The 23,655-nt window shown below is 36.5% G+C and overlaps 5 protein-coding genes and 1 pseudogene across 6 annotated transcripts; 5 read left to right on the top strand and 1 right to left on the bottom strand.

Annotated features, from left to right (window-relative positions):
• Nucleotides 1–1,215: 1,215 nt before the first annotated feature.
• Nucleotides 1,216–3,350, top strand: LOC142552839 (LIM domain-containing protein PLIM2c-like). 2 transcript variants are annotated; one of them, XM_075662705.1, is made up of 5 exons: nt 1,216–1,607; nt 2,235–2,334; nt 2,434–2,462; nt 2,594–2,683; nt 2,796–3,350. In XM_075662705.1, exons 1-5 carry the CDS (start codon nt 1,470–1,472, stop codon nt 3,093–3,095), a joined length of 657 nt encoding a protein of 218 aa, XP_075518820.1. In that variant the 5' UTR covers nt 1,216–1,469; the 3' UTR covers nt 3,096–3,350. The 2 variants fall into 2 exon arrangements, with proteins under 2 accessions (XP_075518820.1, XP_075518828.1); XM_075662713.1 differs by having other exon boundaries at nt 1,217–1,607; nt 2,437–2,462.
• An 880-nt stretch (nt 3,351–4,230) lies between these two features.
• Nucleotides 4,231–6,084, top strand: LOC142513919 (bifunctional protein FolD 4, chloroplastic-like; annotated as a pseudogene).
• A 559-nt stretch (nt 6,085–6,643) lies between these two features.
• LOC142552831 (BON1-associated protein 2-like) lies at nt 6,644–7,461 on the top strand. Its single transcript, XM_075662694.1, has one exon. It carries the CDS (start codon nt 6,812–6,814, stop codon nt 7,310–7,312), a length of 501 nt encoding a protein of 166 aa, XP_075518809.1. The 5' UTR covers nt 6,644–6,811; the 3' UTR covers nt 7,313–7,461.
• Nucleotides 7,462–11,619: 4,158 nt separating this feature from the next.
• On the top strand, nt 11,620–12,437 carry LOC142552827 (BON1-associated protein 2-like). Its single transcript, XM_075662679.1, has one exon. The coding sequence runs from the start codon at nt 11,788–11,790 to the stop codon at nt 12,286–12,288; it is 501 nt and encodes a 166-aa protein (XP_075518794.1). The 5' UTR covers nt 11,620–11,787; the 3' UTR covers nt 12,289–12,437.
• A 4,159-nt stretch (nt 12,438–16,596) lies between these two features.
• LOC142552820 (BON1-associated protein 2-like) lies at nt 16,597–17,403 on the top strand. Its single transcript, XM_075662666.1, has one exon. It carries the CDS (start codon nt 16,764–16,766, stop codon nt 17,262–17,264), a length of 501 nt encoding a protein of 166 aa, XP_075518781.1. The 5' UTR covers nt 16,597–16,763; the 3' UTR covers nt 17,265–17,403.
• A 1,457-nt stretch (nt 17,404–18,860) lies between these two features.
• On the bottom strand, nt 18,861–23,035 carry LOC142552810 (E3 ubiquitin-protein ligase At1g63170-like). Its single transcript, XM_075662655.1, has 5 exons — nt 22,371–23,035; nt 21,376–21,495; nt 21,130–21,262; nt 19,418–19,582; nt 18,861–19,314 (listed from the first exon to the last, which is right to left on the bottom strand). Exons 1-5 carry the CDS (start codon nt 22,940–22,942, stop codon nt 19,138–19,140), a joined length of 1,167 nt encoding a protein of 388 aa, XP_075518770.1. The 5' UTR covers nt 22,943–23,035; the 3' UTR covers nt 18,861–19,137.
• Nucleotides 23,036–23,655: the final 620 nt, after the last annotated feature.

The raw sequence follows: 23,655 nt of genomic DNA, 5'->3' as shown, positions 1-23,655 counted from the left end.
ATATCATCTCTTTTGATTGTGAAGCAGATGTACTCCAATCAATTATCTATCTCATTGATATGATTATTCTTTCCTTCTTCATTGCTTCTGATCATGGTATCATTTTTATTTCCTTAAAGATATCATCATCTTGTTCTAATTGTGGAGCTGAATGTGTATGAATGTTGTTAATGTTCATATCAAAACATACCATGATAATGCGACAAATTAGAAAAGTGCAGAACAGTGAACACCTCATAAATTGATAAGAAACTAGCAAGTATGAAATACATGATGAATATTCCTTGACAAAACAAAATCTTGAATAAAGAATGAAGCACACTCACCCTAGAAACTCGTAACTTGGACACTATTATAGAAGGGTTTTTCTTTTCTTTTCTTGTTGAAGTTTTCTGCAACCCGAGAGATTGCTCCGAGTAAACTGAAGGGGACAGAGGTTAGTTTGAGAACCTGAGACCAACGGCTCATATATATTTATGTTTAATTTAACTACAAAAAGGACAAATAAATATGTTCCGCTGATTGCATGTATTTTGGATAAAGTTTATTTGTCGTGTTGTTTTTTTGTCCACGAATGATTTATTTGTTTTCATTTTTTATGAGTTTATTATAGAACATTTAATTTTTGGCGATATTGTTTAGTATTTTTAGGAAATACTTTTTGGGATACTCCACATATAATTTCGATAAAAATTAATGTATTTTAAAAAGTTATCTATTGGGATTAGAATATAATATAATAGAATTCTAAAATAGTTTTGAAATAATTAAGAGTTACATATAAAGTATCTATTGTGTTGGGAAATATAAAAGTAAAATAAAAAGATAGGTATGTATATTTTCTCTCAGAAAAAGAAGATGCACCTTTGGTTTTTTTTTTCCCTAACTCAATATTTGATTTTTTTTAAGATAATGAGAATTTTTTTTAAAAAAATAAAAAGATCCAAAATTGATATACAAATTATTTTATCTCACCAAAATCTTGAATTTCCGAGCCTTAAAATTTTCTGCCGTAGTTTTTCAAGGAAAGGAAAACCTCTTTGAAAAAATTACAACAAACCATTTCTAACTAACATAACTTCCGCAGTCCACAAAAAGGTAAATTAATTTCCTCCCACATGTTTTTCCACCAAACAAGTGAAGAAATCAGCTATTTTCTCTCCACTTTAATCGGATTCCACCAATTTTTTCACCCCATTAATAATCCTGATGCTTCACAACAATGGGATCTCCAATCACTCGTCCAAGAATAGTCGGTTCCACAGTAGATTTTCAAACTTTTCCATTTATTGAAGGAAAAGAACTGAAAATTTATATTTGTGGGCTGATATAAAATCGCTACAAAACTTAGAGAAAAAAGTATTCATGGAGATCAGAATCGTAAATTACTTTTCTCTTAATCTTTGATCTGTTTACTAGAAGTCTGATCAACATAGAGAATCTGAGAAGAAAGAAAGAAAGACAAGAAAATGACAACATTTACAGGGACTTTGGATAAGTGCAAGACTTGTGAAAAGACTGTTTATTTCATTGATTTGTTGACTACAGATGGAGCAACTTACCATAAATCATGTTTCAAATGCAGCCACTGCAAAGGAACTCTCGTGGTATGTGGTCTTCTTTCCAAATATTTTGTTTTTCGTGTAACGTTTGTGCGAAGGGACGGATCTTATTTTTTTATCCAAAAAGCAAGAAAAAGTGATTGCATTTATTGATTTGGTTCTGTTCCTATATGCGAATGTGTGTTCGCGTCTATGCTTATTTATTTCTCTCTTTTTTAACATATTCTTGGGTTTTGATATTACCTTGGATTATGTTCGCGATGCATCATCAAGTTTAAACAAGAAACGTCGTATTAGATAGAACCAATGGTCTTTTGTCAATTTTTTGGGCTAAAAATGGAGATATTGATAGCACAATATGATTCAGTTCTCACCTTAGGATTTGCTACAAATGGGGTTATACAACATAGCAAGGATATGATTTTACATGGGCCAACTTGATGTAATTGGCGACCAAAACTTAAATAATTTGGTTTTCTTTTTCATTTTAGGGGGGGACATCACTTTAGAAACTCTACAATTTATGTTTTTGTAGCATGATTTTACTATCTTAGATAGGTCGTCTGAGGGTTCGCTGCGGTTCATTGTAGTGCTTACACACTAGGCTACCATTTTCCGAAAGCTCCACGGAACTACCTACCACTAGTCTAATCTTGCAATGTTTTGTGGCAGATGAGCAACTACTCTTCAATGGATGGAGTTCTGTACTGCAAACCACATTTTGAACAACTTTTCAAGGAGTCTGGAAACTTTAGCAAGAATTTTCAAACTTGTAATACATCCTACTTCGAAATTCATTTACTCCTTTAGCTGTCATATTGTTACTTATCCGACACCTACTTATTCTTTTGACATTTAATCAATTTCTTAGCAGCTAAACCTGAGAGGGAAAATTCGTTGGTACGTCTATTTTCCTCTATTTTTCTTTCCGTTGTCAATGAAATGCTCTGAAAATGGAAAAATTGCATTACAATACATATTGTTTTGAAGGAAAATTCAATGTTTTTCCAATTTTTTTTGAATTAATGCAGACAAGGACGTCTAGCAAGGTCTCTGCCATGTTCTCTGGGACTGTAGACAAATGTTCAGCTTGTAATAAAACTGTTTACCCCCTGGAGAAGGCAAGTAACTTGATTTGCATATATTTTTTTCAAAAATGTACAAAATTTAAAAAGAAAAATATGCAGAGAATATTTACTCATGACTTGAATACATTTTCTGCTAATCAAGCAGATGACAATGGAGGGAGAATCTTTTCACAAGTCATGCTTCAAGTGTGCTCATGGAGGCTGCCCTCTCACACACTCATCTTATGCTGCGCTTGATGGGATCCTATATTGCAAGGTTCATTTTCAACAACTATTCATGGAGAAAGGGAACTACCAACATATCCTTGACGCCGCCACGAATAAAAAGAGTGTTGTAGAGCCCGTGCAGTTCGAGGCTGAGGCCGCCAATGACGACAAGCCAAAGGAGGAAGAGGGTGATGCTGAACATGAATCAGAATCCGAGAAAGCACAGGAACAATCTTAGAAGAACTTTGAATGTAATGTGTTTTTGGCGGTTTTTGTTACAAATCATAAAAGTTTATAAGTTTCTTTTCACCTTCTTCTTTCTTTTTATTGTTGAATCTTGACAGATTAGATTGTATTGCATTTTATCGTGATTAGATTAATCATGTATTATTTAGAAACTGTCGTGGTGATCAAGAATCAGTATGCATTGTTTATATTGGGAAATTTCTGTACAATTTATTGTTTAGATATACTGGAAAAAATAATTGTGATACATTTGCATAAGACCATTTAATAGGGTTATCTTCTCAAAACCAATTATTTTAAAAAACTTGAAATCAGATTTGAAAGTATTTTCTTTTAAGAAAATTATGGAAGTCAAACATTTTATTTTGCAAAATAACCTTCCCAAATTGACAATCCCAGCTTTCCTTTCCCTTTTCAATTCTTCAAGGTGGAAGATTTGATTTCTCTCCCTCCTACTTGTTTTGATTTCTAGTCTAGTCATTTTCTTATAATAAAAGAAGCAAATTCCTCTCTTTTTAATTCCACACGCTTTTTCATAAAAAGGTGAAAGCGTGATATATCAGGCTCCAAATTATCGGTCTCGAAACGGCCGCTGCCTCCACGGCATCCGTGTCCACCGCTTTCAGCTCCACCACAGATGCTATCGAGGGGCCAAAAGAGTGTTCCGAATCACTGCTCTTCAGGTGGCTTCGACTCGAAGGCCCTTTTAAAAGTGTGAGAACGATCAATATTTGAATGCCTGTACCACCGCCTCACGGTGTTCATCCTCCGGTTTTACGAAAAGTAAGCCCACAATGCTGTGCTGAATGATTGTTCTGTATCAACTTTTTTTCTTGATCACATATTTGAAAATGTGAATGCATAACGGGCAGCAAATGGCTGGATCCTATAAACGGATTTCGTTTTCGAAAAATCAACTTTCCGTCATCTGAATAAATTGAGTTGGCTTTCCCATCTCGTACCAGAGAATCCCAAACTGTAACGACTATGATTTTAGTGTTATGTGTAGTTTGGCAACTGTAGATTTAAAAAAATGGTGTATAGTATTGGTTTGCATGTGTTAGACTGGGTTTCTATGTCTGAAAATTTTTATATTTAATTTTGATAATTTTTCAATGTGGTCTTATATGTCTCGTTCTGTGGAATCAGCAGCTGCAACCATCACCGAGGCTGCTGCGAAGGTCATTGATGGAAAATCAACTGCCAAAGATATCAGAGATGAGATTGCTATTGAGATATCTAGGATGAAAGACTCTATAGGGGTTGTTCCTGGACTGGCAGTTATTCTTGTAGGAGACAGGAAAGATTCTGCTACTTGTGTACGCAACAAGAAGAAAACCTGTGAATCTGTAGGGATAAAGTCATATTAAGTGCATTTGGCTGAAAACTCCTCAGAACAAGAAGTGCTCAAGCACATCTCAGGCTTCAATGACGATCCTTCGGTTCATGGTATTCTTGTTCAGTTGCCACTACCTTCTGTAAGCCTCCTATATCTGAGTATATGACTTTCCGTTACACTTTATGTGGCCGAAAATTGTGCGTTCATAATTCATTAAATATAGCAAGAGGATACATGCAAAAAAATTTTTAATGCAATTTTGTAAAGAAAAGTGGTAATTTTCTTGTTAGCGAGACAGACTACTCCCTTAGGCCTACAGATCGGTAGAATTTGAACCCCTACTGCAATGGATATCCTTTGAGTTCACCTGATGACTGTAACTCTCATTTCGATACTTTCCAATCATGGGTTTGTTTTTTGTTTTTGTCGGTGTATTCTTTGTGCAGCATATGAACGAGCAGAATGTCTTGAATGCTGTTTGTATCGAGAAAGATGCGATGGCTTCAAGCCTTATAATATTGGACGTCTAGCCATGAGGGATCGTGAACCATTATTTGTTCCATGTACTCCCAAAGGATGCATAGAGTTATTGCATAGATATGGCGTTGCGATCAAAGGGAAGAGGGTTGTTGTAATTGGCAGGAGTAATATTGTTGGGATGCCTGCTGCGCTCTTATTGCAAGTATGATGATCCTCAAGTTTAATGAGCAGTTTAATGCATTTTGTTGTCCTATTTCAGTTTTTCTTGCTTGTTATTCTGGCAGAGGGAAGATGCCACAGTCACTATTGTCCATTCAAGAGCAAAAAACCCGGAGGAGATCACAAGAGAAGCAGACATCATTATCTCAGCTGTGGGTCAGCCAAACATGGTGAGGGGTAGCTGGAACAAGCCTGGCTCTGTTGTCATTGATGTCGGCATAAATCCAGTTGAGGTTTGCATCATTTTCTTCAAAAGAAATTTCCTTTTCTTTTGGCTGAACTCTGTCCCACAGTGAACCATATCGACACGGGGAATTATAACAAGATTGGTGCCTTCTCATGTGACAGGATGTTAAGAGCCCTCGAGTTTATCGACTTGTTGGAGATGTTTGTTATGACGAGGCAAGCCAGAAGGCTTCCGCTATAACGGAAGGTTCGACACTACATGCCCCATAGGATCTGGGCCATTGATTTTAAAGAAACTGGTGGACCCCATGTATGTGTGTATAAATCTGGGCCTTTGATCTTTTCATGGGGCAGTGCCCCACAAGGTAGAATGAAATCTTCCCGCTATAACCCCTGTTCCCGGCGGAGTTGGGCCTATGACTATGGCTATGCTTCTATTAAACACCCTTGTCGCAGCAAAGAGAGCTAACAACTTCGAATGACATCTATTATCAGACGAGGGCATATTCCTTCTCATAGATCTGACTAGAGATTCTGCTGTTTCTGCCGAACTGGACTTGGTATACAAGCACCCATACCCTTATATTTTACAACCATTGAAGCAGTGCAATTCGGTTGGGACCGGACTTTCAATCTTTCTGATAAATTTATGATCTTGGTTGAAAGGACGACCTATTGCAGCTGGGAAATAGAAATGAAATTTTTTTCAACTTTACGTGTAATTTTTCTACAATATTTATATAAACTTTAACCTCGAGATAGACTGAGCAGGATGTTTATTTGGAGACATGAATACGTTGCGACAAACGCTTGATAGACTTGAACATCAAATGAAAATTAAAAAATATGTGGCTCGACCGTCTCTTAATTATCGAGAAAATCAGGTCTTCTATAGTTAGCACTATCAAGATCGGTCGCACTATTTACTAACGTTATAAAGAAAAATTTTAAAAGAGCCTATTCATCTCCGAGCAACATAATTTTTTGAAATGATTTTAAATCAATACATAAAAAACTAACTCTCATACATAAACAACATACATACATATGGCACATGATTGCTAGTTTTAATAAACATCATCATTCGTTATAAAAACAAATATATAAAATTTTGATATATTTTATCGTACACGTTTACGTAAATATCAAAAAATCAATCTAAATCGACATATGCAGAACAAAATAGCTGTTGAAAAGGACATGACATATGGATAAGGTCTCATGGAACACACGCAATGTTTGAATTATTTTTTCCTATAAAAAAAAGAATTTATTAAAATTGGTGTTTCCAACCCTTTTCCCTCTGGAAAATGGCCGCACCACAGAAACAGCCTTACTCTTTCTCTCTTCTTTCCATTTCCCTTCCTTCGATCATTCCCTATACATACTTCCAAAGTATTCGAAATCTCCAACAATAATCTTCATTATATCATTCCACGCACCAAATTAAACCCATTCCCAATTCCCATTTTTTTAGTATAATAATGGAAAAGGCCCCAACAATGGTGATCGAAGTTACAGTGATATCTGCAGAAGGATTGCTCATGAACAGGAGGCAACCCGTCAAGAAGAACGCGTTTGTCGTCCTCAGATCCGACCCGTTTAACTCCCGTTCAACGGGTATGGATACGCAGGGAGGGAGCTGCCCCTCATGGAACGAGAAGCTAGTGATGGAGCTTCCGGTGCATGCTCGTTTCATCACCGTGGAAGCGCATTCCGGTAACAAGGCAATTGGATCGGCGAATATTCCGGTTACGGATTTCTCCTGCGGGTTCCTGCCGGAGAATTCAATGAGTTTCTTGAGTTACAGGTTGAGGGACGCTAGCGGGGAGAAGAATGGGATCGTGAATTTGTCAGTGAAAGTGAGAGGCGGAAGCGGCAAATCTCGCTGTTCCGCCAGCTGTGCTAGGCCGTGGACGGGTTTCCCGGTGGAGAACAAAGTGTCTAACGGGATCGTCACGGGGATTCCAGTCTTCTATAGATAGAAATGGGTTTTTACTCTGTAAAAATCAATGTTCTAATGTCGAACATTGATTTTGTGAAATTAACTGCACATATTTGGTTAGAAAGATCCATTGTGTCCAAGACAAGTTGTCAATCATCTATAAATTTGCTCCAAACGTAATTAATACAATGTTTATTTTTCGAAATCAAACACCAAAAACACGAGAAATTTGCTTGGACAGTAATCGCTAGCAGAGAGATTAAAATAAAGGAGAGGTAGAGGAGACAGAAGGCCTAAATCCAAATGTCTCCAACTCCCTCTTTCATAAAATTAAAACCTTTTGCTTTTATATGAATAAAAACTGAGAGAGATAAAGAAGGCAAGCGAAAAACCTTTCTGTTTCGCCGCTTAGCTCTTCCTTCTCTAACCCTCTCTCTTCTCCCCCACCAAAATCTCTCAAAAAATCCAATCTTTTTAGATAAAAAACGGGGTGTCCCTATGCCTCAGGAAAACCCTAATCTGGAGAACCTTTCTTGCTTTTATACTCGTTCACATATCTGCATGCTTGACTTGCAAAAAGCTAGTTGTCGTATCTCCCCCAAAAAGCAGAAAAACAAAAAAAAGAGAGAAATAAACGTGAATCGCTAAAAAGGTTGGTATTATTTCCTCGCTGAGAGAAGAAAGAGAGTGAAAACGTCAATAAAAAAGAAAAGCCAGAAAAAATGGAGAAAACGAAGATAATACCGCTACACTGTGTGGAGTAGTCGAAACCCACGTAAACCAAAAAGGGTCAGTTGACTCTCTCCAATACGGACACAGTAGTAATGGACTTTTCTGATTTCTCTCCTTCGAGATTTCTGGCAGTGAAATTTTATTTGTCCCCTTTTGCTTCTCTCTTTATGATATAAAAGTACTGCGGATTGTGAAATTCAACAGGATATATATATATATATTAAAGTGTGTGTGTATTTAGGCTTCAAAAAGCTGTGTAATTCTCTTCCTTCGTCCCCCTTCCCCACTGTCCCGGGTTATTTTTAATAATAATTTAATTTTAAAAAAAAATGTCAAAAATAATTTTTAAAAAAAATTTTGCAAAACTACTACAATCCGCGTTTAGTAAGCACGGACGATGCTCACGTGGAGCAGCGTCCGCTCTTACCAATCGCGGACTTTGTTCCACGTAGGAGTGTCCGCGACGGAATATTTTAGCGACGGAATATATATCAAAACCGTCGCTAAAATTGAATCAGCGACGAACTGAATCAACGACGGTTCCTGATTCAATTTAACTGTCACTGATTCGATTTAACATTTCCTGATTCAATTTAACATTCGTTGATTCAATTTTAGCGACGGTTTGTGAACCGTCGCTGATTTAATATTATTGACGGTTTGTGAACCGGATGGAGGACTTCTCAAGTTTCAAAGGGCCTCTTTTATTGTAAATTTTAATTTTTAGTTCTATTTGTATATATACGAAATATAAATATGATTAATAGTTTGTCAACCAATTGCCTGCATTATTTTTGGACAAAAATTTGTGTGAGATGGTCTCACGGATCATATTTTGTGAGACGGATCTCTTATTTAGGTCATCCATGAAAAAGTATTACTTTTTATGCTAAGAATATTACTTTTTATTGTGAATATCGGTATGGTTGACCCGTCTCACAGATAAAGATTCGTGAGACCGTCTCACAAGAGACTTACTCTTATTTTTTAAGGAATTGCATTGGGCTTTGAGATTGAATAAGTCTAGAGGTCATTTAATTTCACAATATCGTATCTTTCTACTGTATTTTTTAAATTCAATATAAGTGATATTATTTGAAAAAAGTAAACTAAAAATATTCTAGTAAAATGTATAGTATTTTGTGAAATATAAAATGCCAAAACGGTGTACAAATTTGCTTAATGTTGGTCCGCAGCATCTTGTACATGACATTCGACCACATAATGATGTTGAGGAAAATGAACAACATTCAATTGAAATATCCTAGTCTTACGACTTCTCCACAGTCTCACGAAGCACAAATTTTGGTTCCATGATCATTTCAAGATTGGCATCATCAGATGCGCAGCCTCTTTTGGTTGATAAGCCATGAAAAACTTATTTTTTGATGAATTTTTTGTCTGGTTTTTTCTATGTCTTCACTACAACAAAAATGGCTTTTCGCAGCGCGCAAATTCTCTTTTCGCAGCGCACATTGCACGCTGCAAAAATGCAAGCCGTTGAAAGTTCAAGATTATCCGCGGCGTACATGTGCACACTGTTAATATTATTATATGCGGCACGCCGTTAATACAATTATCCGCAGCGTGCAGCTCTCTCATCAGTCAGACAGATGCGATTGTTATTGTTAGATATTCAAGATACCCAACCGTCGCTGATTCAATTAAAAAACCGTCGCGGATTCAATTTTAGCGACGGTTTTGATATATATTCCGTCGCTAAAATATTCCGTCAGAGCGGGGACACTCCTACGTGGCGTGAGCACCGTCCGCGCTTACCAAACGCGGATTACAGTAGTTATGCAAATTTTTTTTAAAATTATTTTTGAAAATTTTTTTAAAATTAAATTAGTTTTAAAAAAAACCCCACTGTCCCACACACGTCCTCTCTTTGGCCCACGGATTTAATTGGGACTACATATATGTATAATGGATAGAAATAAGAGCTTTATTGTAATTTTGATTGGAATGTTCAGTGTAATTGTATATGTACTGTTTTTTATCTTATTTAATAGAAAGTATTCATTAAAAAAATATAAATAAGAGCTTTAATTTTTTTGAGATGTGTTGCACTTGCACAACCACGTCTTACGGTATTTGGAATGCAAGGAACCTTGATATGTTCGAGAATGAAAAGCCGATAGTGGAAGTCAGTCAAGAATATTAAGATTCTTAGCTTTGGTTGTATTCCTAGTCCAATTTCGGTTATTGATGCTTTGTGGTAACGATTCTATGATATAGAGCTCATTATCGTAGATTCTCTTTTTGAGATGTTCAGTGTAGTTGTACATGTATCTTTTTTTATTTTATTTAATGGAAGTAATTTCATTAAAAATTATAAATAAGAGCTTTAAATTTTTTTAAAACAACTGGGATATATAATTAAAAATGAAACTAAATTTCTGGAGCAAGATATTTTATTTTATTATTAGAATTAAAGTCTGTGAAATAGAATGTTATCTTTCATTGCTAAAATTTAGAATGTAATTATTTTATTGTTTTTAACAGAACGAGAAATGAATTGTGATATTAGTGGAATTTTTTATTTATTAATTGATTGTGCAGACTTTCTCCTTGAGAAAAATGGAAATAAGAGTCTACTCTCCATTTCATTTTTTAAGGATGAAATCGGGGTAGTCATTTCATGGGGCAGTGCCCCACAAGGTAGAATGAAATCTTCCCGCTATAACCCCTGTTCCCGGCGGAGTTGGGCCTATGACTATGGCTATGCTTCTATTAAACACCCTTGTCGCAGCAAAGAGAGCTAACAACTTCGAATGACATCTATTATCAGACGAGGGCATATTCCTTCTCATAGATCTGACTAGAGATTCTGCTGTTTCTGCCGAACTGGACTTGGTATACAAGCACCCATACCCTTATATTTTACAACCATTGAAGCAGTGCAATTCGGTTGGGACCGGACTTTCAATCTTTCTGATAAATTTATGATCTTGGTTGAAAGGACGACCTATTGCAGCTGGGAAATAGAAATGAAATTTTTTTCAACTTTACGTGTAATTTTTCTACAATATTTATATAAACTTTAACCTCGAGATAGACTGAGCAGGATGTTTATTTGGAGACATGAATACGTTGCGACAAACGCTTGATAGACTTGAACATCAAATGAAAATTAAAAAATATGTGGCTCGACCGTCTCTTAATTATCGAGAAAATCAGGTCTTCTATAGTTAACACTATCAAGATCGGTCGCACTATTTACTAACGTTATAAAGAAAAATTTTAAAAGAGCCTATTCATCTCCGAGCAACATAATTTTTTGAAATGATTTTAAATCAATACATAAAAAACTAACTCTCATACATAAACAACATACATACATATGGCACATGATTGCTAGTTTTAATAAACATCATCATTCGTTATAAAAACAAATATATAAAATTTTGATATATTTTATCGTACACGTTTACGTAAATATCAAAAAATCAATCTAAATCGACATATGCAGAACAAAATAGCTGTTGAAAAGGACATGACATATGGATAAGGTCTCATGGAACACACGCAATGTTTGAATTATTTTTTCCTATAAAAAAAAGAATTTATTAAAATTGGTGTTTCCAACCCTTTTCCCTCTGGAAAATGGCCGCACCACAGAAACAGCCTTACTCTTTCTCTCTTCTTTCCATTTCCCTTCCTTCGATCATTCCCTATACATACTTCCAAAGTATTCGAAATCTCCAACAATAATCTTCATTATATCATTCCACGCACCAAATTAAACCCATTCCCAATTCCCATTTTTTTAGTATAATAATGGAAAAGGCCCCAACAATGGTGATCGAAGTTACAGTGATATCTGCAGAAGGATTGCTCATGAACAGGAGGCAACCCGTCAAGAAGAACGCGTTTGTCGTCCTCAGATCCGACCCGTTTAACTCCCGTTCAACGGGTATGGATACGCAGGGAGGGAGCTGCCCCTCATGGAACGAGAAGCTAGTGATGGAGCTTCCGGTGCATGCTCGTTTCATCACCGTGGAAGCGCATTCCGGTAACAAGGCAATTGGATCGGCGAATATTCCGGTTACGGATTTCTCCTGCGGGTTCCTGCCGGAGAATTCAATGAGTTTCTTGAGTTACAGGTTGAGGGACGCTAGCGGGGAGAAGAATGGGATCGTGAATTTGTCAGTGAAAGTGAGAGGCGGAAGCGGCAAATCTCGCTGTTCCGCCAGCTGTGCTAGGCCGTGGACGGGTTTCCCGGTGGAGAACAAAGTGTCTAACGGGATCGTCACGGGGATTCCAGTCTTCTATAGATAGAAATGGGTTTTTACTCTGTAAAAATCAATGTTCTAATGTCGAACATTGATTTTGTGAAATTAACTGCACATATTTGGTTAGAAAGATCCATTGTGTCCAAGACAAGTTGTCAATCATCTATAAATTTGCTCCAAACGTAATTAATACAATGTTTATTTTTCGAAATCAAACACCAAAAACACGAGAAATTTGCTTGGACAGTAATCGCTAGCAGAGAGATTAAAATAAAGGAGAGGTAGAGGAGACAGAAGGCCTAAATCCAAATGTCTCCAACTCCCTCTTTCATAAAATTAAAACCTTTTGCTTTTATATGAATAAAAACTGAGAGAGATAAAGAAGGCAAGCGAAAAACCTTTCTGTTTCGCCGCTTAGCTCTTCCTTCTCTAACCCTCTCTCTTCTCCCCCACCAAAATCTCTCAAAAAATCCAATCTTTTTAGATAAAAAACGGGGTGTCCCTATGCCTCAGGAAAACCCTAATCTGGAGAACCTTTCTTGCTTTTATACTCGTTCACATATCTGCATGCTTGACTTGCAAAAAGCTAGTTGTCGTATCTCCCCCAAAAAGCAGAAAAACAAAAAAAAGAGAGAAATAAACGTGAATCGCTAAAAAGGTTGGTATTATTTCCTCGCTGAGAGAAGAAAGAGAGTGAAAACGTCAATAAAAAAGAAAAGCCAGAAAAAATGGAGAAAACGAAGATAATACCGCTACACTGTGTGGAGTAGTCGAAACCCACGTAAACCAAAAAGGGTCAGTTGACTCTCTCCAATACGGACACAGTAGTAATGGACTTTTCTGATTTCTCTCCTTCGAGATTTCTGGCAGTGAAATTTTATTTGTCCCCTTTTGCTTCTCTCTTTATGATATAAAAGTACTGCGGATTGTGAAATTCAACAGGATATATATATATATATTAAAGTGTGTGTGTATTTAGGCTTCAAAAAGCTGTGTAATTCTCTTCCTTCGTCCCCCTTCCCCACTGTCCCGGGTTATTTTTAATAATAATTTAATTTTAAAAAAAAATGTCAAAAATAATTTTTAAAAAAAATTTTGCAAAACTACTACAATCCGCGTTTAGTAAGCACGGACGATGCTCACGTGGAGCAGCGTCCGCTCTTACCAATCGCGGACTTTGTTCCACGTAGGAGTGTCCGCGACGGAATATTTTAGCGACGGAATATATATCAAAACCGTCGCTAAAATTGAATCAGCGACGAACTGAATCAACGACGGTTCCTGATTCAATTTAACTGTCACTGATTCGATTTAACATTTCCTGATTCAATTTAACATTCGTTGATTCAATTTTAGCGACGGTTTGTGAACCGTCGCTGATTTAATATTATTGACGGTTTGTGAACCGGATGGAGGACTTCTCAAGTTTCAAAGGGCCTCTTTTATTGTAAATTTTAATTTTTAGTTCTATTTGTATATATACGAAATATAAATATGATTAATAGTTTGTCAACCAATTGCCTGCATTATTTTTGGACAAAAATTTGTGTGAGATGGTCTCACGGATCATATTTTGTGAGACGGATCTCTTATTTAGGTCATCCATGAAAAAGTATTACTTTTTATGCTAAGAATATTACTTTTTATTGTGAATATCGGTATGGTTGACCCGTCTCACAGATAAAGATTCGTGAGACCGTCTCACAAGAGACTTACTCTTATTTTTTAAGGAATTGCATTGGGCTTTGAGATTGAATAAGTCTAGAGGTCATTTAATTTCACAATATCGTATCTTTCTACTGTATTTTTTAAATTCAATATAAGTGATATTATTTGAAAAAAGTAAACTAAAAATATTCTAGTAAAATGTATAGTATTTTGTGAAATATAAAATGCCAAAACGGTGTACAAATTTGCTTAATGTTGGTCCGCAGCATCTTGTACATGACATTCGACCACATAATGATGTTGAGGAAAATGAACAACATTCAATTGAAATATCCTAGTCTTACGACTTCTCCACAGTCTCACGAAGCACAAATTTTGGTTCCATGATCATTTCAAGATTGGCATCATCAGATGCGCAGCCTCTTTTGGTTGATAAGCCATGAAAAACTTATTTTTTGATGAATTTTTTGTCTGGTTTTTTCTATGTCTTCACTACAACAAAAATGGCTTTTCGCAGCGCGCAAATTCTCTTTTCGCAGCGCACATTGCACGCTGCAAAAATGCAAGCCGTTGAAAGTTCAAGATTATCCGCGGCGTACATGTGCACACTGTTAATATTATTATATGCGGCACGCCGTTAATACAATTATCCGCAGCGTGCAGCTCTCTCATCAGTCAGACAGATGCGATTGTTATTGTTAGATATTCAAGATACCCAACCGTCGCTGATTCAATTAAAAAACCGTCGCGGATTCAATTTTAGCGACGGTTTTGATATATATTCCGTCGCTAAAATATTCCGTCAGAGCGGGGACACTCCTACGTGGCGTGAGCACCGTCCGCGCTTACCAAACGCGGATTACAGTAGTTATGCAAATTTTTTTTAAAATTATTTTTGAAAATTTTTTTAAAATTAAATTAGTTTTAAAAAAAACCCCACTGTCCCACACACGTCCTCTCTTTGGCCCACGGATTTAATTGGGACTACATATATGTATAATGGATAGAAATAAGAGCTTTATTGTAATTTTGATTGGAATGTTCAGTGTAATTGTATATGTACTGTTTTTTATCTTATTTAATAGAAAGTATTCATTAAAAAAATATAAATAAGAGCTTTAATTTTTTTGAGATGTGTTGCACTTGCACAACCACGTCTTACGGTATTTGGAATGCAAGGAACCTTGATATGTTCGAGAATGAAAAGCCGATAGTGGAAGTCAGTCAAGAATATTAAGATTCTTAGCTTTGGTTGTATTCCTAGTCCAATTTCGGTTATTGATGCTTTGTGGTAACGATTCTATGATATAGAGCTCATTATCGTAGATTCTCTTTTTGAGATGTTCAGTGTAGTTGTACATGTATCTTTTTTTATTTTATTTAATGGAAGTAATTTCATTAAAAATTATAAATAAGAGCTTTAAATTTTTTTAAAACAACTGGGATATATAATTAAAAATGAAACTAAATTTCTGGAGCAAGATATTTTATTTTATTATTAGAATTAAAGTCTGTGAAATAGAATGTTATCTTTCATTGCTAAAATTTAGAATGTAATTATTTTATTGTTTTTAACAGAACGAGAAATGAATTGTGATATTAGTGGAATTTTTTATTTATTAATTGATTGTGCAGACTTTCTCCTTGAGAAAAATGGAAATAAGAGTCTACTCTCCATTTCATTTTTTAAGGATGAAATCGGGGTAGTCATTTCATGGGGCAGTGCCCCACAAGGTAGAATGAAATCTTCCCGCTATAACCCCTGTTCCCGGCGGAGTTGGGCCTATGACTATGGCTATGCTTCTATTAAACACCCTTGTCGCAGCAAAGAGAGCTAACAACTTCGAATGACATCTATTATCAGACGAGGGCATATTCCTTCTCATAGATCTGACTAGAGATTCTGCTGTTTCTGCCGAACTGGACTTGGTATACAAGCACCCATACCCTTATATTTTACAACCATTGAAGCAGTGCAATTCGGTTGGGACCGGACTTTCAATCTTTCTGATAAATTTATGATCTTGGTTGAAAGGACGACCTATTGCAGCTGGGAAATAGAAATGAAATTTTTTTCAACTTTACGTGTAATTTTTCTACAATATTTATATAAACTTTAACCTCGAGATAGACTGAGCAGGATGTTTATTTGGAGACATGAATACGTTGCGACAAACGCTTGATAGACTTGAACATCAAATGAAAATTAAAAAATATGTGGCTCGACCGTCTCTTAATTATCGAGAAAATCAGGTCTTCTATAGTTAGCACTATCAAGATCGGTCGCACTATTTACTAACGTTATAAAGAAAAATTTTAAAAGAGCCTATTCATCTCCGAGCAACATAATTTTTTGAAATGATTTTAAATCAATACATAAAAAACTAACTCTCATACATAAACAACATACATACATATGGCACATGATTGCTAGTTTTAATAAACATCATCATTCGTTATAAAAACAAATATATAAAATTTTGATATATTTTATCGTACACGTTTACGTAAATATCAAAAAATCAATCTAAATCGACATATGCAGAACAAAATAGCTGTTGAAAAGGACATGACATATGGATAAGGTCTCATGGAACACACGCAATGTTTGAATTATTTTTTCCTATAAAAAAAAGAATTTATTAAAATTGGTGTTTCCAACCCTTTTCCCTCTGGAAAATGGCCGCACCACAGAAACAGCCTTACTCTTTCTCTCTTCTTTCCATTTCCCTTCCTTCGATCATTCCCTATACATACTTCCAAAGTATTCGAAATCTCCAACAATAATCTTCATTATATCATTCCACGCACCAAATTAAACCCATTCCCAATTCCCATTTTTTTAGTATAATAATGGAAAAGGCCCCAACAATGGTGATCGAAGTTACAGTGATATCTGCAGAAGGATTGCTCATGAACAGGAGGCAACCCGTCAAGAAGAACGCGTTTGTCGTCCTCAGATCCGACCCGTTTAACTCCCGTTCAACGGGTATGGATACGCAGGGAGGGAGCTGCCCCTCATGGAACGAGAAGCTAGTGATGGAGCTTCCGGTGCATGCTCGTTTCATCACCGTGGAAGCGCATTCCGGTAACAAGGCAATTGGATCGGCGAATATTCCGGTTACGGATTTCTCCTGCGGGTTCCTGCCGGAGAATTCAATGAGTTTCTTGAGTTACAGGTTGAGGGACGCTAGCGGGGAGAAGAATGGGATCGTGAATTTGTCAGTGAAAGTGAGAGGCGGAAGCGGCAAATCTCGCTGTTCCGCCAGCTGTGCTAGGCCGTGGACGGGTTTCCCGGTGGAGAACAAAGTGTCTAACGGGATCGTCACGGGGATTCCAGTCTTCTATAGATAGAAATGGGTTTTTACTCTGTAAAAATCAATGTTCTAATGTCGAACATTGATTTTGTGAAATTAACTGCACATATTTGGTTAGAAAGATCCATTGTGTCCAAGACAAGTTGTCAATCATCTATAAATTTGTGTTTTGATAAGTGAATTTGATCGATTTGATTTTAAAAACATTTCAAAACAATACGTACGAATATTTGAAATCTTGAAGTTACTCCCAATTACTATAAAGATTAATTGAATCTAAATATGACAAGTTGTTAATAATCTATAAATTTGTGTTTTGATTAATGAATTTGATTTGAAAAGTTATCTGATTTGGGAAAAGACTTCGTAGATTAATTTCAAAACAACATATGTATTTGAAAATTAAAAGCTATCACAATTACTAAAAGTTTTATATAATTAGTTGATTTAAAATTCATCTAATTTTGTCGTCTAAAAAATCAAACAATTTGAAGTCAGTCAGCTTTATCAATCTAAATAGGATCTAAATGAAATGTTACGAAAGACTATAATTAATCCTTATCAAATAATCTCATCTCATCTCATTATATAAAAGTGTAGACGTGTAGCAAGCACTTTAAAAGGCAAACATAATTTCTTAGAAGGTTTATGCAAGAATATGAAAATTGACTTTGGACATTTTTTTTAACACAACGTGGTCGGATTTGGATCACCTGTTGTGTTAAAAACACAATATTATATATTATGCACTTTTTACATAAGATGATCAATTGATCATTTTGTGAACCTCACACAATTTCAGATAAATTCGAAAAGTTGTCGGATGAAACGAGACTATCAGCTGATCACCTCGTGTAAAAAATGCACAACACCTTATTTTTTCAATCAAGACAGATGATCCAAATCCAACGTAGTCAAAGACAAATATGATATTTAAAGGCAAAAGTGTTGAAGTTTACTTGAATTTCCATAGATATTTAAAATTGGGATGGGTGAGAAATTGACTTTATAACGTTGATAGCATTCGATTCCAAGATTATATTAGATCATCCATGTTGAAGTGCAAATTTAAGGCATGCTTGAATTGCCAACCATTCCACCAAATCGACTGAGAAAATACCCCGTAAACTGGTTGCTCCAGTCATGAGAACATTACCATGATTGTCGCGAACAGCTATTCCTACTCCAAAATGGTCTGGATCCCCTGATAACCGCAAACATCCACGTTAATCTTTATTGACCCATCAGGAGTTGCTCTCCATATGTGTGTTTGAGACAGGGGAATGTTCCAGGAGTCCTTTTTTGACAGAGCAAAAACGGTCCCTAGAGACCATATCCCGTGACGATACAATCTTTCTTTCAAATATTGATTGTGATAACAAAATACTCCAATAGACCATCGTAAAGGTACAAAGATCATCGCCTAACCAATTGCTAACAATCCAATTCATAAGGTCCACGAAAGTGTGACCTTTAAAAAGAGAAAGCACTGGCCATATGGCTGTAATATCTCGGGAACAAGCTTCCACAATAATATCTTGATTTTGCTTTGAACATTCAAGTTCCACGCTTTACAATAAAGCTTCGCACTAGCAGCTGATAAACTACTACGACTTTCCATTCTAAAGTTGATATGCATCAGTAACGTGTAATTTCCCTTGACAATACAAAACACTAAGTAATATTACATACATATCATACATTTCAGAATTCGAGAGTAATTTCAAGATTCAACTCCACTTCTAAAGTGATAGAAACAAGAAGTTCCTTAATTATATTATTAAAACAAAAACCATATACGCAAACAAACAGCCATTGCCTCCTCAAAGCTGGATATGTTTCCACCCAACATGACCGAACAACTTCGGAGACACTCGAGCATCCTGTATGATGGCTAATCCTTTTGTCGATCATACTTCTTCACTGCCGCTTTGGTTACCGTTTTTCAGTATATTGAACTTGCATAGAGGACAGGTGGCATTCATATACAACCACTTATCGATGCAGGCCGAGTGAAAATGGTGGCGACAAGGGAGTTCACGCAGTTCAGTACCATCGTCATAGGAACTCAGACAAATGCAGCATTCCTGCAACCCAATAAAGAGGAATCTAAAGGATTAAGGACACGGAGAAGATTTAATTGAATTCAGAAATTGTAGACAGAAGTAAAGACAGTATAAGCAGACATACAGCATCCTCCAGGGGAAGAACATGCTCTGTGGGGGAATCAGTGTCACATTCAGACATTATCCCTCCAAACGATTCTTGTATTTCTCCATTTTGCTTCTCAAAATCACCAATTTTCCTGAATTTGTATTTAGGTAGCCTCTCGATGTCTTCTTTAGTAGCTCCTTCCTGAAGCCATAAAGCAAGAAACAAAAAGGAAAAATAAGAAGAAGAAAAATCACTTTACTGCAGAGAATGGACAGCATAAGATTGGAAAATTTTCTTTTCCTAGGTTTACCAGCATGCATACCATTACCATGGAATCGAAGTCAACACAAATCAACTTGCAAAATTAGAAACTTCGAAAATCAAGTGAAATATATCTAACAGCACCACTGCTTTACCTAGAACTTAAGTTCTAGCATGCTTCCAAGGTCATTTACAGCAAAAGAATTCCACTATTTTTGTAAATTAATAAGAGACTAACTTCCCCTATGACGAAGTACGTACAAATGAGTCTGATTAAGCCATTTCTAATTTAATAAAATATCGGTTCGTCAAAGAAGATAAAGCGTGCAGGATATTTCAAAATTATAACATGTGGGGGAGGTAGACGGTTGAACATTTACTTTTAAACTCTATAATGAGCACAGTGTGAAGGATAAGTTAACTGTTAACAACTCAAAGGCATGCTTATCCTCTTGATCCTTGACATCATACCCCTTTTTTAATTTTTCTAATCATTATTTGGAATCAAACATTGGTCAACTTAGAGTAAAACCACTAGCAACTACAAGAAATTTGTAGGATACTAGGATAGCAAAAAAAACTGTGATAAAAGCTATGAGCACTCTTTCCATACACAATATATGCCAGTAACAACAGAATAGTCAAGGCAAATCATTCTCATGTGCCGGCCTCGAGACATGATACATAGAAAGTATACATCCCAAGTAACTCAAAAAGAGTGTTGATAAATCACTTGATTATCCGTTAAAGCAACCAACCAAAACCAAACATAATCTAAGGGGGCGTTTGGTAGGGGTGATTAGGTGGGTTTATTTTTTTTAACCCACCTAATCACATGTTTAATACGGGTGATTATTTAACCAAGTCTATCCCTCCTATGAATGATTAGGTTATATTAGGTAGGTTAAAATAATACCTCCTTATCCCCTAGGATTATTTATCCCACTCTTAATCCATCCTATTTTTCCAATTTTACCCTTCTCCTAAATTCAAACTCACCACCACTTCTTTCCACCGACCGCCCACCGCCGGCCGACCGCCACCACCGGCCGACAGCCGCCGTCGGTCGACCGCCGCCGCCACTTTCGGCCGATCGCCGCCTCCTCCTCCGGCCGACCGCCGCCTCCTCCGGCCGACCGCCGCCATCACTTCCCACCGATCGCCGCCACCTCCGGCCGACCGCCGCCGCCGCTTCCGACCGACCGCCACCGCCGCCCCCCACCGACACACAATTAGAAGGGCAGTTTTGTCAATTCATCAAAAAATTATTAGTTATCACATTCTTATCCATCAAACCAAACATAATATTATTTTATCATTATATATTATATTTCTACTTCAATCATTCTTTTTATCATTTCTCTCTTAATCATTTCATTATCCTATCCTCCAAACCAAACGCAGCCTAATAGTTAAAACAAGAAGGATACGACTCAAAGTACCAATCGAAGCAAGATAGCTGTATAAAATTATTCAACATCAGTTACCTGATCTGCTACTGCATATAAGATTGCTATAATACAGGGTAGACAACAACAAACAGCAATTCCAATGACACATGCCACAGCAACACAGATAACAACGAAGAACACATCAAAGGCCAAAAATGTGATGCAAAGCCTGCAACAGAAATCATTAATAGGTCAACAGTCATGTAGTCATATAGAAATAAAAATGTATTTGAAAGGTTGCTAATAGTATCAATCCATACAGGTTCATAAATTAACACAAACCAGTAAAGCTGAGGTGATTCAGCAGTCAAGCTTTTCCCACCAGCAGAAACCCAATAGAACCCAATTATCCACCAAATGAATGAAAACATGGTATTTGCAGACTCCAGATGTTTAGCCACACTGCCAAAAGAAACATCAAGAGATGATATTAACCAAATTTCTCAAGGTTCGACATTAAATATAACTTCCAATCTAACGCTTGCTGGTGTTTAATTTTAATTGGAAAGTTAGACTGGACCTCTGTCAACTAAAAGGAAAAAACAAATGAATTTAAAAGCAAAACAAATATAATGGGCTGAAAAATGTAAGACTGTTCAGGTCTGGTACTGTTTGAATAAAATCGTGGCCATTCAATTCATAAGATAAGAGGAAAAGGTTGGAAAAGAGAAACTAAGAGGGTACTTGAGGTGCAAATATGCATTCTCTAGAGTCATTTCCCTCTACCTGCGCAACCCGACATCAGAACAATGCAAATAAGAAATTTTAGGAAAATTTATACAGCTACTGGCTTTAGATGAGTGGAAAACAAAAAAGTTATCCTTGAAATTTAACGAGAACAAGATCACCACAGCAAAAGTTCTCCTTTCACGTCATTAAATTAGCTCACTGTAAACCATCAAATTTCCTATTCAAGCAATTTATGCAAAAGGCTTCATTATTAGCATTTTACCGAGTAAAAAATTCTCAAAAATCCAACTAGCATTAGCTGCAGCATACCAACAATTTATCTACTACCAAACCATTTCAAGTCTCTTTCAGAAGACCATTCAGTTTAATCGAGTCTATAGTCAAGTTCCCAAGTGCGGCATCTACAATTCCACAATCTTAGAACTACACATTTGAACCAGTCCTAGATATTTATACAGACTTGGCTTATGCAATATTAGTAACTGCATATACTACATTGTTCTCAATGTGAATTGAAAGACCTATAGAATTGCAACAAAAAAATGAACACACAAACACACACACAAACCACAAAAGCCCCCAAGTACCTAGTTTCGTCATCACTTTGCCGGCGTTCAGTGTCGTAATCACCAGACTCCACGTCATCACTTCCGGAGCTTGAATTCGTGAAATTACGAGTATACCTAAATTGTCCCCTCTCACTTCCCTCCGAATTCCGCTGCGAATACCTCTTCTTAAACTCCGTCCACACGCACACCATGTGCAGAATGCACTGCAAAGCGTAGCCGACAATCCACAGCCTCAGTGGCATCGAAGGCATTTCATAACGTGTCACAATCAGCACCGAAATCGAGACAATCACGAAGGCAAGGTTCCAAACAAGGTCCAGTATCACTATCGGCTTAGAGTAAGCCCAATCGCTCTGCCGTTCTTCGATTTGCTCGGCAGCAGCTTCACGCACACGAACGGACGGCTCCCGCATCACGCGGCTGCGGCTGCTTGCCCTCCGGAGGAAGCGAGCAGCGCCGCGGAGGCTGGGAGGGCGGCGGAGGAAGCGGGGACGAGGGCGTAAGGTCTGGTCATCGAGCAACGGCGTGGAATCCACCGCCCCCGGAGGCGTTGAAGTGTTGCTATCAGACGACATCGTTCTATGGGACATTTTGCGTTTCTGAGAGTTTCTACGTGTTTTGAGTACCGTGTGTCGTGGTTCGCGCTTATTGGGGGAAGCTTGATCGGACGGTGGGAGTTGAAAATTTTCGATAGATAATATTAAAGTGAAATTTTACAAATTATGGAAGACTAAATTGATATTTGAATGGTTGAAATAAATAAAAATAAAAGTGTGTGAAATTTAAAACAAAAAACAAAAGTATAATATTAATATAATATAAATGTAAAATTTGAAAAAAAAAATTGGTGTCCTCTCTAAGTAGTTATTATCATATCATCACACTTAATAAGATAGGATATATATCTATGCAAAATACAGAATTATATTGTGGAATAAATCATATATAATATTATATTTGTTAATCTTTACGAAAATCTAGAAAACACACATCTTCTTGGTTATTATGTGAAATTAATGATTTCTTAAAAAACTCTGTATTTTTTAAAATTAGTCATAAAATTCTCTACAAATGACACAAATGTGCGTGGTTTCTAAAAATATGGTACTGTAGAAGACTTTTAATTTGAAATGATGTGATGTTCTAAAATAGAAGATCAAGCATGGAAAATGTTGGCACGTAAAAGATAAACCAACAAATTCAGAACAAAAGTTTCGAAGAATAAATTTATCCCCTAACAATAGGAGATGAAAGGCTGCACTCAAAATCAGATACTTTTATCGTCAAAATTATATCATAAAAT

Source organism: Primulina tabacum, chromosome 1 (genome assembly GCF_025594145.1).
Source record: "Primulina tabacum isolate GXHZ01 chromosome 1, ASM2559414v2, whole genome shotgun sequence".
Taxonomy (NCBI): domain Eukaryota; kingdom Viridiplantae; phylum Streptophyta; class Magnoliopsida; order Lamiales; family Gesneriaceae; genus Primulina; species Primulina tabacum.
Note: the sequence above shows the minus strand (reverse complement) of the source record. Positions and strands in the feature narration are given on the sequence as shown.

Bases quoted from the DNA above. Each gene is read 5' to 3' on its own strand.
- LOC142552839 (XM_075662705.1), top strand. From the start codon at position 1,470: ATGACAACATTTACAGGGACTTTGGATAAGTGCAAGACTTGTGAAAAG. The intron at 2,335-2,433 runs GTAATACATCCT...TCAATTTCTTAG, and splicing joins TAGCAAGAATTTTCAAACTT to CAGCTAAACCTGAGAGGGAA. The intron at 2,463-2,593 runs GTACGTCTATTT...GAATTAATGCAG, and splicing joins CTGAGAGGGAAAATTCGTTG to ACAAGGACGTCTAGCAAGGT.
- LOC142552820 (XM_075662666.1), top strand. From the start codon at position 16,764: ATGGAAAAGGCCCCAACAATGGTGATCGAAGTTACAGTGATATCTGCA.
- LOC142552827 (XM_075662679.1), top strand. From the start codon at position 11,788: ATGGAAAAGGCCCCAACAATGGTGATCGAAGTTACAGTGATATCTGCA.
- LOC142552831 (XM_075662694.1), top strand. From the start codon at position 6,812: ATGGAAAAGGCCCCAACAATGGTGATCGAAGTTACAGTGATATCTGCA.
- LOC142552810 (XM_075662655.1), bottom strand. From the start codon at position 22,942: ATGTCCCATAGAACGATGTCGTCTGATAGCAACACTTCAACGCCTCCG. The intron at 21,496-22,370 runs GTACTTGGGGGC...TTCTTTTGGCAG, and splicing joins CAAAGTGATGACGAAACTAG to TGTGGCTAAACATCTGGAGT. The intron at 19,583-21,129 runs GTAACTGATGTT...TTATGGCTTCAG, and splicing joins TATATGCAGTAGCAGATCAG to GAAGGAGCTACTAAAGAAGA.